The 14385-nt window shown below is 35.2% G+C and overlaps 1 protein-coding gene across 1 annotated transcript in view; it reads left to right on the top strand.

The window, feature by feature from the left end:
• Window positions 1–1522, top strand: part of INPP4B (inositol polyphosphate-4-phosphatase type II B) — a 965936-nt gene extending 964414 nt beyond the window's left edge. The window contains exon 26 of the mRNA XM_043973131.1: window positions 5–1522. Within this exon, the coding sequence (XP_043829066.1) occupies window positions 5–137 (133 nt within the window). The 3' untranslated portion in view covers window positions 138–1522. The remainder of the gene's footprint in view (window positions 1–4) is intronic.
• The last annotated feature ends 12863 nt before the right edge of the window (window positions 1523–14385 follow it).

Below are 14385 nucleotides of genomic sequence, written 5' to 3'. Positions count from 1 at the left end.
CCAGAGAAGGATGCCGCATAGAGAATGTTCTGAAGAATATCAAATGCAGAAAATATGCATTCAACATGCTACAACTGATGGCTTTCCCCAAGTACTACAGACCACCCGAGGGGACATACGGAAAAGCTGACTCCTAAGCTTCCCCCAATGTAAACAGGAACACAAAAAAAAATGTCTCAACTGCATAATATACACTTTTTTGGGTGATGAATGGGGGATACATGCACAAATCTAGAAATTACTTGAATTAGTTATCAATACAATAAGTTTTAAGGTGAACAAATAATTGTTGACAATTATTCTGGGGATTAAAGGTGGGGGTATATTATATTGAGTGTTCTATCTCCAGTCCCTAAGTAAAAGAATGTCTTAAGCTCAAAGGCATGAGTTTTGACTCACTGTTTATCATTCATTCAGAAGGCCTCTAACTTGGAAACATGATACTTGAATGAGAAATTTTCAAAAAAATTTGCTAATTTGGCAGGAGGAGATACTCATTATGTCGCCCCAAAACTCATTAAGAGTCTTACTTTCGGTAAAAAGGATTCACCTTCTCATCCAGGGATGCTGTGAGCGAGCTGCTCCCAAGCCCTCTGAGAAGTGTCTTCTGTCCCAAAGAGGATATATACACACTGATTAATAAAACAGAAAGAATCTTCCACAGAAATGTTACCAAGAAGATGAACACCTGTTTGAAATACCCCCTGGGTAAGCTGCCAGTGGCTTGTGTATAGTACAGAATATGTGGCCCTCACACAAGAGGTAAGGGTAACAATAACACTCAAAAGGGACATCTGTGACTAGGCTTTTTTGCTCCTGGGGCAGACAGTTTCAGAACAAATGGCAAGAAGCATGATGTCAGGGGAGTGGCCACCCCATAAGTCAGATCACCCACTATGCCTATGCAAAATGAATGGCTGCTCTCTAGAGCAAAGCTTCTTAAACTTGGTCAAAATACCATATGTGGTTACCTGTGACCACCACCACCACCACCAGCTCATCTAGGGTCTGACCACCAATGGGAGGAAGAAGGACCTCCTGTGGCTCTCTATTTTACCTTATTGTTGGTGCTTCCTGGATGCTAAGCCCAGTTATTTCTCCTTGCTCGAAGATTGTTAGTGATGTCATTGACTTCCAACCACCTTGCACTGGTCAGAGCTGTGATAAACCCTAGTGGGTAACTTCTTTGGTGTCATGGCCTGCTTTGGCAGTCTGGTGAAACCTACAGACTCGTTCTCAAAATTAAATTTTTAAATGCATAAAATAAAATATATGGAATTACAAAGGAAACAACATCTATAGTGAGATACATTTGTCAAGATATTTTAGAAAGCAAGTTCACAGACCCATGGTTAAGAATTCCTTGACTTAGAGCTGAAGTGGACTTTTATTTTTCAACTGAAACTTCAAGGAAACTTTTTAATATTGGTAGCCTGCTGTTGCCCAAATGGAAAATTCTCCACAAAACTAATTTCTTCTAGGGTCTTGGATTCAATGTAAGCTAATAAATATCAGCAAAATTATCTCGAACTCTCTCTGATACTAGATTCCTAAGAACCTACTTATAAATGTATAAATTTTATATATATATATATATATATATATATATATATATATAAAATTTGTGTGTATATATATACATATATATGCTGTATATAAGACAGTGTATTTGTTTGATAGAGGTAAATACATATGAATGTGCCTTTTTAGACATGGGTAATGTTTTCTGCAGGATAGTCTGAAATAGTTTTCATTTTCATCTTTATATCAAAATATTTTTGACTTACGAGATGCTAACAATTCAAAGATGGAAACATCTTTGAACTTTCCATCTATGGATGGAAAGAATTTTAGAGGGTGCATTTTATCCAACTAGACATGTTAAAGAGTATCTATATTTTCTGGGTAAAAACTGAAACCCAGGGAGGTTAAATCAGGTTGCAGAGTTTGGGTTACTTGTCCAAGCTTATAGTGTGAAAACTGGAACTACAGTTTAGTCCCCATGACTCTTAAGTGCAGTGCTGGGCCTGCTCTACCTCCCTTGCTGTCCATGAGCTCATAGAAAGGTTGGGAAAGAGTGCTCACCATTTTAAGGGAGTGAACCATTACAGTTGAGCCTGAGGCCCAGAATCCAACAAGTTGAAAAAACAAAGCATATTTATTGACTTTCTTTTATTTGGAGTTATCGTTTTCCCTAGAAATGGATGCTTCCTAGAGGGTTAGCCTTTAGAATTGGGCACATCCTAAGACCCTATCAGATAGAAGTATCCAAGGTTAATACACATTAATTGTGGACTCCAGGGTAAGGGTCTGTAACTTTTTCTTCTATCATGGATATTTTTGTCAACATGGTAAAGCCTACAGACCCCTTCTCAGAGTAATCTTTTCTTTCTTTTTTTTTTTTTTTTTGTGTGTGAGACAATTGGGGTTAAGTGACTTGCCCAGGGTCACACAGCTAGTACGTGTTAAGTGTCTGAGGCTGGATTTGAACTCAGGTACTCCTGAATCCAGGGCCGGTGCTCTATCTACTGCGCCATCTAGCTGCCCCCAGAATAATCTTTAAAATACAATATATAGGATTGCAAAGGAAACTATTTTTATAAAAATATAATTATTAAACTAAAAATTCAAGTTCATGAACCCCAGGGTAAGAACCCCTGTTTCTAAGGGCTTTTCTTTTTTTTCAGGGCAATTACTGTGTGCCCAGAGTCACACAGCTAGTAAGTATCAAATGTTTGAAGCCAGATTTGAACTCAGGTCCTCCTGAATCCAGGTCCAGTGCTTTATCCACCACCTATCTGCCCCTCTGAGGGGCTTTTCAACTAAAATACATATCATATTTAGGATCGTGGAAGACCAAGGTGTCTCATACTCTATCCTGACATAAAAAGCTGTCTCACTCATCAGTGAACATTTGTTAGCTTTATAGGCTTTTGAGCCAAGTGTCACTTCCCTTTAATATTTTGGCTTGTGAGCTAAAGCATTGTAAAAACATTAGTGCTTCCTCCCTCAAGTTGAGGGTCAGGATGATTGTGCTTAACACCTACTGGGCAGCCTTCCATCAGGAAGCTGCTAGGTCTCCATGCCTATTGATTGAAGCCCCCAGTCTTCCCTGATATTAGCTACCTTTCAATAGTGCCAATCCACAGTATTGACAGAAATACTCAAATGGATGGGATGGCAATTCCATGGACTTGTTGAAGCATCTGTTGTGGCACATTTTTGTATTGCAATGTGGTGTAAATCCATAGTAATGTGTTGAGTGATAGCCCCTAAGCTCATGGATTTAAAAAAAAAGCACTAAAATGGATTGATAGAATGGGTACCACATTAGATGCTTGTAAAAGCTCCAGTTCCTCATTATGTTCTAGTGCCATGCTCAAAGCAGCAAACCATGGGCCAAAGTTGAAAAGAATTCTATCTATTGATTATATTATTGATGATCAAATACATTGCCATTTCCTTCTTTTAGACAGTGAAATATGTGTTTGGCATGGAAGTGGGAGAGAAAACCCCTGTTTTCTCTTTTGCCCAGACCTATATTTTCATTGGTGTGAGGAGCTCCAACGTCTGGAAATTCTTGCCAATAATGCTGATCAATACAACTTGTAATCTTAATCAGTTGTCTGGGAAGCTAGGAGGTCAAGTAACTTTGAAGTAATCACATTATTGGCTAATATGCTAAAAGGCAGGTCTTGAACTATGATATTCTTGATCACTCAATCTTTTAAGTTGTGTTGCTTGACCTGATATACTTTCTTTAATACTTTCATACTCTAAAAGGAAATATATTTTTCATTAAATTATTCTTTTCTATTTTTTTCTACTTCAATTCATAGACGCTACTTCAACCAGACAGTCTCATTATTCTATAAAGACTTCAGACTATTATCACTCTAGAATCCTATCATTTCCTTTACATTTTAGGGAAGTTGGATGCCTTTCTACATTTCTGCTCAGACAAAATGTGAGCATATTTTTAAAGTAGATTTTATCATAAAAAGTCATACTTAGTTCCAAAAAGGATTTTCTTCCACTGCTGACAAACATTTCAAAACATATCTAAAGAAAATGTTGTTTTTTTCTCTGATAACACAGGCATTCTTCCCTCTATCCCTATAGTGTTTCTTTTAAGACAAGGAGGAAATGTTAAGCAAAATATTTTCTTGTGTTCTTTTAAAGCTTCCCTTTTAAAGGCACCCCCAATTAATCCTTTCCTAGCCTCATTTGTGTTGAAGAAATCATAGGATTCTAGAATTGTAGTTTGAGTGCTAGAAGGAAAATGAGATCACAAATTAGAGCTCATTTTACAAATTGAAACTGAGATGAAGTGACTTGTTCAAGGTCACACAAGCAGTTTGAAGAATTCAAACCTGGGGCCTCTGAATCCAAATTCAGCACTCTTTCCACCATTCCATGAGTGGAATAAGCATATAATACTGTATTTGACGCATAATGTATCTATACCCTTATTATTACATTAATTCTGCACTGGTTATCTAAAAGGACCAGGAAAAGTTATAACACAGAGAAGGACTTTACATATGATCAGTGTGGGGACAATCAAGAGGTTTTATTTTGTTGTTGTTATTTTCTGGAAACCCCACCTCTGAACAGTCAAAGATACCAGTTTGAAACAGGTATTGTATTGTTACCATGTCTAGAATGCATTTGAATTCACCTGTCCAAACTGTATTTAGGCTTGCTCTCATTGGCCTTATGTCACAACCAACATAACTAACTGATTCCATTTAAAATGTAGTTAAAGCTGTCCTTTTCTCCAATTGAAAGAATCACAGAATCTCAAAGTAAGAAGGAATTTCAGTGACCATCTATTATAAAAACAATCATTACTTTATACATACCACATCGTTACCAAAGCTTTGATGGAAGACATCAAGGGAAAGGGAATTCATTGTCCTTTAATTGCCTGCCTAGTTAGCCCAGGTTCATAATACAGCATTTAATGAATGTATCATCTTGAGCTTCATTTATGTGGGAGTCTTTTAGTCTCCCAACTAAGTCATTTTGCATAAAATGAAACTTGTTACCAATAAAAACGACTATACCTTAATATGTAAAACTATAAATATAGGTGAAAAAAATCATCTTTCTATTTTGATTTTAATGATAAAGAAGCTGAAGGACAACAAGAGGAAGTTATGAATATAGGCTTTTTTCCACAGTTGTTCAGATTAAGCTTTATTATATATTCAGTGCCATTTTATATGGTGATGCCACTTTTCATGGAAGACCTAAGTTCAAATCTGGCCTCAGATACTTACAAGTTGTGTGATCCTGGGCAAGTCATTTAACCCTGTTTGCCTCAGTTTCCTCATCTGTAAAATGAATAGGGGAGGAAATGGAAAATCACTCCTATATCTTTGCCAAGAAAATCCCCAGAGGGATCAGAGAGAGTCGGACACAACTGAAATGACAGAACAATAACATTGACCCTAAGCAAACCATTTCACTGCTCTAGGTCTTAGTGTCCTTAATGAAGGGTTTGGACTGAATAGCCTTTGAGATATCTCATGCTCTAATTCTCTGATTCTATGAGCCTGGGATCTCAAGGAGCAAAATACTAAGAATTATGTAAAGCAATATATTACATGTGGATGCACACGCACATATGATAGCAACTCTTAAAATTACTTCAAACTCTGCCATTCCTTTCAATGGAAAAGGACTTTTTTATGTGATTCTTGACCCTGTTTTAATGATTTCCATTAGAAAAAAATGCCTATGACTAATATTGGTGTTCAATTGTCATAAAGAGTCATGCCATAGAGTAGAATGGGAACCTTCCCCAACTTTGCTTCTCTCTAATGTCATATGATAGGAGTTTTAGCAACTACACTGAGCAAGCTACACATGAACACATAAACAGAAGTGAAAAAAGACTCTCCCTGAACAGTCTTTGGGATGTGAACTTTTATGTTTGCCTCCTTGGCATTTGTGACAAGTTGGGGGGGAAAGAATATATTAGTCTGCTCAGTTTCTAATAAATAAGAGATCAGTCTCTGTTCAAACTGTTAGTTTAAGCAAATTAAACTCTGGCAATCTGCTAAATCACCCCAGATGTTGTAGGTGCTTGATTTCCAAGAAGTGCAGGGTCTCATTTGTTTAGTTCAATAGATGTGGTGTCTTTTGTAATCTCTGAGGAAATAAATTAACTTTTATCACTGAGTTTAAAATTTAGTTGGAGAAAAACTGTGATCAGCAGTTACCCAGTGATGCAAATACATTGAGCGCAAGGCACCCCTAATAGCTGGGAGGCTTTAAAAAAATTACAGACTAGAGAAAAGAATGATTTGTTGTGATGTGTGTGGTTGGCAGACAGTTCTAAAATGATTTCACATCAGTGCAGCACATCCATAACCCAAACAAGCCAGGCATTTTCCATATTGATGCTTCTAGGTTTTCTAAATGGGGATTACAAGAGCATAGACTATGGATTTTTTCTTTTCTTCCTTTGTCAGTTATTAATGGGAGCTTTGTGTCCAAATAGTTGTTACCCATAAGGACAAAGCCTTATAAAATGAGGGAAGTGAAGTAGATGCTTAAGGTGAATGATGAGAGAATCATTAAAGCAAAGATTTTGGAAGTTTGAGGCTTGTCTCTATACTAGTACAACATGGCAACCATGCTTGGAATTTTGTTATCAAAGAAGATGCAGATGGCTGCTAAAATCATTTACATTCTGAAAATAAGTTGTTTCTGTCTAGGCACATATGCCAGGGCTATAATCTTTGCATATATGTAAGGTACAGACAAGCATATGGAAAATGTAAAATTGAAACAAAATAGAAGACATCATATTTCCCTACATATGGAAAAAATAAATGACCCTGCATAAGTTTAGAATTTCACACAAAGGAAGAAATGAGAGAGGCGTGGTTATCACTTAATAACAATAACCAGAAAAAAATCAGAAAGAGCCAGTAGAAAACATCACTGATGGTGGTATGAACTATTAGCATTAAGACAGATCTGCCTTCAAAAGTCTCCCTATGAGAAAGTTGGGTTCTTTAAGATGGAGGATGACTTTTTCAGGCCTACAGCCTATCAGTTAATCAGTCATGGTGCCTTTTGAGCAAAAAAAGATTGTCACTCTGAATCTATGCAAGTCCCTCACTAGCAGGGTCTATGTACATCAGTCTCTGTTTCATGGCCTTTTAAATGCCAGTATACTAGGATTTAAGTATATATCAATTACCTTAAATTTACTTCACTACCAATATCAGTCTTGCATTCAGTTTGTAATCCAAAGTGATATAAAGTATGCTATTTACATAATGGTTGAAAGAAATTTGCCAAATATAGAAGAAATGAAGAACTTATCTGCTATTTTGTAGGAGAATGTAGATAACCCATCACCAGGATCACTTCATCAATGTCCCCTTTCCATGTCATATAAACAACCTTCTCTACATACATACTCTGGAAAGGATATTTTGTTGCTACTTATTTTGCTCTATACCCACTGTTCTCATTCTTGTGGTACTAGCCAAAAGGTTGCTTTGGCCCTTGTTATCCCTTCTGGTGTATCTATTCAAGTTGAATTGACAATGTGTATTTCTTCCTTAAAGAACAATGCACAGATACGTAGGCTAGCTCCTTTTCATTGATATTTTAGAAACTCTTTTTTTGTTTTGTTTTGTTTTCTGCGTAAGCCATATTCATTGTACACTGTGTGTATATTTTTGTTTAAATAAATGTGATTTTTATTTTTTACGTTTCTGACTTTTTTTCCTCTATTTTCAAATATATCATTTCTTTTTCCATTTTCACCAAAGTAGCATTGGAGATATCCCAAAAGTCTCAGTGCAGTTATAAGCTATTAAAGTGTATGATCAATTAAAGCTATTTAAAGTTAAAACCACACTAAAACTTTTAAGATGTCCTGTATGTAAAGGTTATCTATATAACCTAAGAAAATGAGTCATAGCAATGCCTTAAGAATTATAAACTACTTCTTAGGCAGCCTGCAGCTGATTTTAGATTAAAATGGGACATTTTGCATTTGGTGGGAGAATGTTTCTTTGTCTTTCTGTTTGCTATCCATGAAGAGGTATTAAAAGATTCAGTTCAATTCTATATATCTAATTTAAGTCTACTCTGTGCTAGGCACTTCTAGGTACTTAGGATGCAAAGACAACCATGAAAAACAGTCACTGCCCTCAAGGCACTTATACTGTACTTTAAGAACATGCTTCCATAACTTTGACAATCATTCATTCATTAAGTGTAAAGACAAAATTCATTTATCTGACAGACACAAGGCTAAAATTTATTCAACCAATTTTGAACTGAATCTTCCATTCATTTTCCATGTTAGCATCTATCTCATAAAAGGGACTTAATAACTGCAATGCCATTGCACAAATAGCTGGTGGGTTATTTGGCCCTGACCAGTTTGATGGTTTATCCATTACAGAGTATTGTTTCTTGGTTCATACATTGACAATAGAAGCCACGTTTCTAAGCGTGACATCTGACCTTAATTCCAATGGAAAAGTGAAAGCTGCATTCAGCCTTGTCATCCCCCTTAAAATAAAGATATCTTAGGCATATCTTTCAAACCAGTTTGAATTTTGCCCACACTTGAATCTATGAGGCGTTTCTGATGTGATGAAGGTTTTCTTAAAGTTCTACAATTGCTTATCTTTCTCTTCTTACGCTATGGGAAGTCAGGTTACCAGTGCTAGGATGAAACAGAATGATAATCATCAAGATATCAGGTGTTTTCCAGTGGTGATCCCACGGTATCGGAAGGATCCCTCTGACAGTTTTATATTTCCAGCTGCTGTGTGGACAATGGGGATTCTCCATCTCTTCAGGAAAATGGCTATCACAGTTTAGTGGTTATCATTAAGGGGTTGAAAAAGTTCTCCCAACCCCATAGGGGAAAGACAAATCTCAGAGCCAAATTCTTAAGGAGACTAAGGGATAATCTCATTCATCCACATCAAGATCCCTGGACATTACTGGAATTTCTCTACTCCTCTGTAGAGACCACTTTAACCTACTCCTTCCCTCAAAGAATGTACAACATCACTTTACCATGGATAAAGCCCTATAACATGTAATTTAAGTGGGTAATGAAGGCAATTGAATGGCCAATTCAAACCAAAAAATATTAATAATGCCATACTAGGGTTTGGGGCTTTATTATACAATTAATTGACTTGGGATTTTTATTTAGACAAATAAGTATAGCTTTATACTGATAATACACATATATAGAGAAAATATATACAGACATAATATATATATACTGATATACTGATATAATATTATCAAGTGGGAGTAATAGCTCACTTGTCAAGAAGTCACTTAGGAACAAGTAGAAATACTATTTTTTAAATAGACACAAGAACCTAAAAAGTATAAAAGTCTATGACAATCTAGCTTTGAGGCAAATAACTCCACAAAAGAATATTCTTTTAGCACAGTAATTGGTGATTATAATAATTACCCTGACTCATCAAGTCAAATCATTCAGCTATGTTCAATTAATGTTTGGCAAACAACATTTAAGAATAAGAAAGGAGGAAACTGTGGAACCACTGTTAGAAGAATTCCATCCAACATGGTTCAAGAAAGTTTTTGGCATTTCCATGGGCAAACTTCAGTTACCTGGACATTCTCTTATGTGTGCAACATCACATTCTCTGCTAGTACCATATAAGATGTGTTTATTATACTTTTAGTTGAAGGCCAGAAAATATCATTAATATTTCAAAAAATGGTTTTATTTCCAGAATATAAACTATTGATGAAAAGAGGTCCATTGTTAAGTGCAAGTTTTCTGATCAGCCCTGGGTCAATTAGTGCCACCAGATGAGAGCACATGGACTAGAAAAATCAAATTTTAAGACCTGAAATTATGCCAAAGTATGACTTTCTTGCTTTTCTAGGCAACTGCTTTGTAAGACCAATGAATTCAATATTATACATGTCATGGTAAGTAGTAAAGGGGGTTGGTAAAAAGCTTAGAAATTTGAAAACTTGGTGAGCTCAGAAACATTTATCAACTGATTTTATTGCCTAATATGTCAAGATGCTTTAGGTTATAGTCATGTGCTCCAAGCAATGCTTGTCACTTCCCATAAGAGTTCATCCTTTCTAAATTTTGATTGTTCAGTCAACAGTTGCAAAAACATGGAGCAATGGAAGGAGCCCTTGACAGAGCTAAAAGAGGCCCTAAGGATCATCTGATCTCACTTTAGTACACAGAACTAGTCATTGACTTGTGAGAGTTCATAAAGAAATCAAACCCAGGTCATCTGACAAAGGAGTAGCCCTCTATTTTCAATACTACCTTCTGGATAAAAGTCCTAGCTTTACCCTTCACTAGTCATGTGACCTGGGGCAAGTTGTCCTAAATTCTGGACCCCCAGTTTCCATATATGTATGTGTGTGATGATACTTTATGGGATAAACCCTAAGTGCATGTGTAATTATTGAGTAGCTAATCATCATCATACTAAGTTGTATCAGGAAGCTAGATGGTACAGTAGACAGAGCACTGTCGGAAAGACCCAAGGTCAAATCATGGCTCAGACATGCATTATCTTACATTTTAGGTTACTCTGGTGAGATCCTTTTGGTTGAGAAAGCAGAGTGGTTGTTGTGCAAGTAATGATGCTACCTCAAAGTAATAGTGATAGGAGGTCATCAAAGAAACAATAACTTTTATTTTGCTAATACGCCCTCAATGTATTATAAAGATTTTCAAGGGAATGAATATAAATGTGCCGATGTGGTGGAGAGAAGAAGCCTAAGTTAACTATTATTAATTACAAAATACATAAGGTATTTAGTTCAATTATTTTTGGAAAAAAAACTGAGAGCAGTAAAAAATACTTTGAAGATTATAGTTATAGAAGTGGAGAGAAGGACATAATATCAAAGCAACATTCTTATCTAGGATATGAGGAGAGTGGGCAAATATAAATTCAAATTTTAAATATTAAAATTAATAAAAACTCAAAAACTACACCTATTTTTGAATGTGAATATATGTGGATATAGAGTAATTCTAAGGAATTAAGCTGGATCATACTCTAGTGTGATAAAATAAATAATAGCAAAGAAACAATTTAGGGAAAAATACTGAAGACTTATACTTGAAGATAAATGGATTGAATTCCCCAATAAAAATAAAATGTTTTACAGAAGGTATTAAAATTATAGCCTCATGTGCTGCCTGCAAGAAATACAGATTTTAAATGAAATGGAGAAACAAAATTTACTATACTTCAGTTGATACATGAAAATAAGGAATTATAGTCATCATATTGAATACAACTGAATTCAAATTTGAAATTATTAAGAACAAAAACCGGGAGCGGCTAGGTGGCGCAGTGGATAAAGCACCGGCCCTGAATTCAGAAGTTCCTGAGTTCATATCCAGCCTCAGACACTTGACACTTACTGACTGTGTGACCCTAGGCAAGTCACTTAACCCCCATTGCCCCACAAAAACAAAACAAAACAAAACAAAACAAACAAACAAAAAAACCATGGGAGCTGCATATTTAAAGTAACTATATACAGTAAACAAATATCCATATTAAATAAACATAACAATGTCACAGTAGCTAGTTTTAAAGGAAAAGTAAACTGCTTTGCAAAAGATATTTAAGCAGAAAAACAAAAGTAGTCATAGGACTAATGTTTCATTCGCAGAATATGACAGAATCAAATAGATAAACAAGAATGAATTCTACACTTAGAAAGCAGGGAGAAAATGTATTCAAACACTAGATGACAAAAACTACATGAGGATAGTTGAGATTTTAGTTTCTATTCAAATGTTTGTGGAGCTTTAGAAAAAATTGGCATGCCCTAGAATGGGGCTCATAACTTTTGAAGTTCATGAACTTGTTTTATATTTAATATTTTAACACCTGTATTTCAATATACTTGATTTCTTTCTTTTTTTTACATATAAGGTATTTTATTTTTTCCATTACATGTAAAGCTAGTTCTCAACTTTTGTTTATACAAGCTTTACAATTTCAGATTTTTCTCCCTCCTCTCCCTCCCCCCTCCCCTAGACAGCAGGTAATCTGATATAGGTTATATCTATATATCTATATATCTGTATACATATACATATACATATAGATATCTATACACACACATATATATACACATAATAACATTAATCCTATTTCTGCATTAATCCTGTTATAAGAGAAAAAATCAGAGCAGTAATGCCAAACCTCAAAATAGAAAAAAAAAAAAACAATAGCACCCAAAACAAAAGAAATAGTATGGTTCAATCAGCATCTATACTCCACAGTTCTTTTTTTTTTTTTCTTGGATTTGGAGATCCTCTTCTATCATGAGTTCCCTGGAACTCTTCTGTACCATTGCATTGGTGAGAGGAATATAGTCCATCATAGTAGGTCAACACTCAATGTTGATGATACTGTGTACACTGTTCTTCTGGTTCTGCTCATCTCACTCATCATCAGCTCACGCAAGACCCTCCAGGTTTCTCTGAACTCCTCCTGCTCATCATTTCTTAAAGCACAATAGTATTCCATTGTATTCATATACCACAACTTGTCCAGCCATTCCCCAATTGATGGGCACCCCCTCAACTTCCAATTCCTTGCCACCACGTAAAGAGCAGCTATAAATATTTTTGTACATGTGGGTCCCTTTCCCCCTTCCATGATCTCTTTGGGAAAAAGACCCAAAAGTGGTATTGCTGGGTCAAACGGTATCCACAGCTTTATCGCCCTTTGGGCATAATTCCAAATTGCTCTCCAGAATGGTTGGATCAGTTCACAACTCCACCAACAATGAATTAGTGTTCCAATTTTCCCACAGCTTCTCCAACATTTATTATCTTCTTTTTTTGTCATTTTAGCCAATCTGATAGGTGTTAGGTGGTACCTCAGAGTTGTTTTAATTTGCATCTCTCTAATCAATAGAGATTTAGAGCATTTTTTCATATGGGAATAGATAGCTTTGGATTCTTCATCAGAAAACTGCCTGTTCATATCCTTTGACCATTTCTCAATTGGGGAATGACTTGGATTCTTATAAATTTGATTTAATTCCCTACATATTTTAGAGATGAGGTCTTTATCAGAAGTTTTCTGCCTCCCTTCTAATTTTGGATGCATTGCTTCTGTTTGTACAGAAATTTTTTAATTTAATATAATCAAAATCATCCATTTTGCATTTTATAATATACTCTATTTCTTGTTTGGTCAAAAACTGTTTTCCTTTCCAAAGATCTGATAGGTAGACTATTCCTTTCTCTCCTAATTTACCTATGATATCACCTCTTATGTCTAAATTATGTATCCATTTTGACCTTATTTTAGTATAAGGTGTAAGATGTTGGTCTATGCCTAATTTCTGCCATACTATCTTCCAGTTTTCCCAGCAGTTTTTGTCAAATACTGAGTTCTTGATTTCTTTCTTAATCATATGTATTTTATTTTCAGTTATTTAAAAACAGGATTCTAAGATGGACTTCCTAGGCTTTACCAGAATGCCAAATGAGTCCATGAAACAAAAAGTTTAAGAATCTCTGCTCTAGGACACACAAATGTATAAATAAATTCATAAAAGCAGAAACTTTAAATACTATCATTGTAGATTCAATAAAGTAAAAATGACCAGTTGAAATAGATCAAGATAAAACTAAAAACAAGAAATACAAAATAATGTTTTACAAAAAACCAAAATAATTGGGTAATTATATTAAAGATAACAAGCGTATACTATATATCAAAATTTATGGGATGTTGCTAGAACATTCCTAAGTAGCAAACATATCTGAATATTAACACAAAGAGAAAAGAGTACTAATAGAATGGATATAAGCATTTATTAAGTACCTATGATGTGTCAGGTACTATGCTAAGTATTTTATAAATAACTTCTAATTTTATACTTCCAAAAATCTTTTAGTGTAGGTTTTGCTATTATCCTCATTTTGCATTTGAGTTGATTGAGGCAAAAAGAGGTTAAGGGACTTGCCCAAGATTACACAGTGTCCTGAGGACACATTTGAACTCATGTCTTCCCTGAGTCTATGCCCAGTGCTCTCTTCACTGTATCACTTAGGTGCCTCTACCTAACATTTATATAACACTTTAAAGTTGTCCGAATATTGTATGTCTATTATCTCTTTTTTTCTTCACATGTTCTTCATAATAACCCTAGGAGCTTTCCCTTTGGTAACCCACATACATAATTACCCTGGGAGTTTAGTGCTATTATTTCCATTTTACAGATGGAAACTAAGGCTATTATACCAATGTGTGTATAAAACAAGAAATCATTTAAATTAAAGAAGAATTTAACCAAAACCCATAAAGAATTCATAAAAATGTGGAATTTTAAAGT

This window comes from Dromiciops gliroides, chromosome 6 (assembly GCF_019393635.1).
Source record: "Dromiciops gliroides isolate mDroGli1 chromosome 6, mDroGli1.pri, whole genome shotgun sequence".
Classification (NCBI taxonomy): Eukaryota; Metazoa; Chordata; class Mammalia; order Microbiotheria; family Microbiotheriidae; genus Dromiciops; species Dromiciops gliroides.
This window is presented reverse-complemented; position numbering and strand designations above follow the sequence as displayed.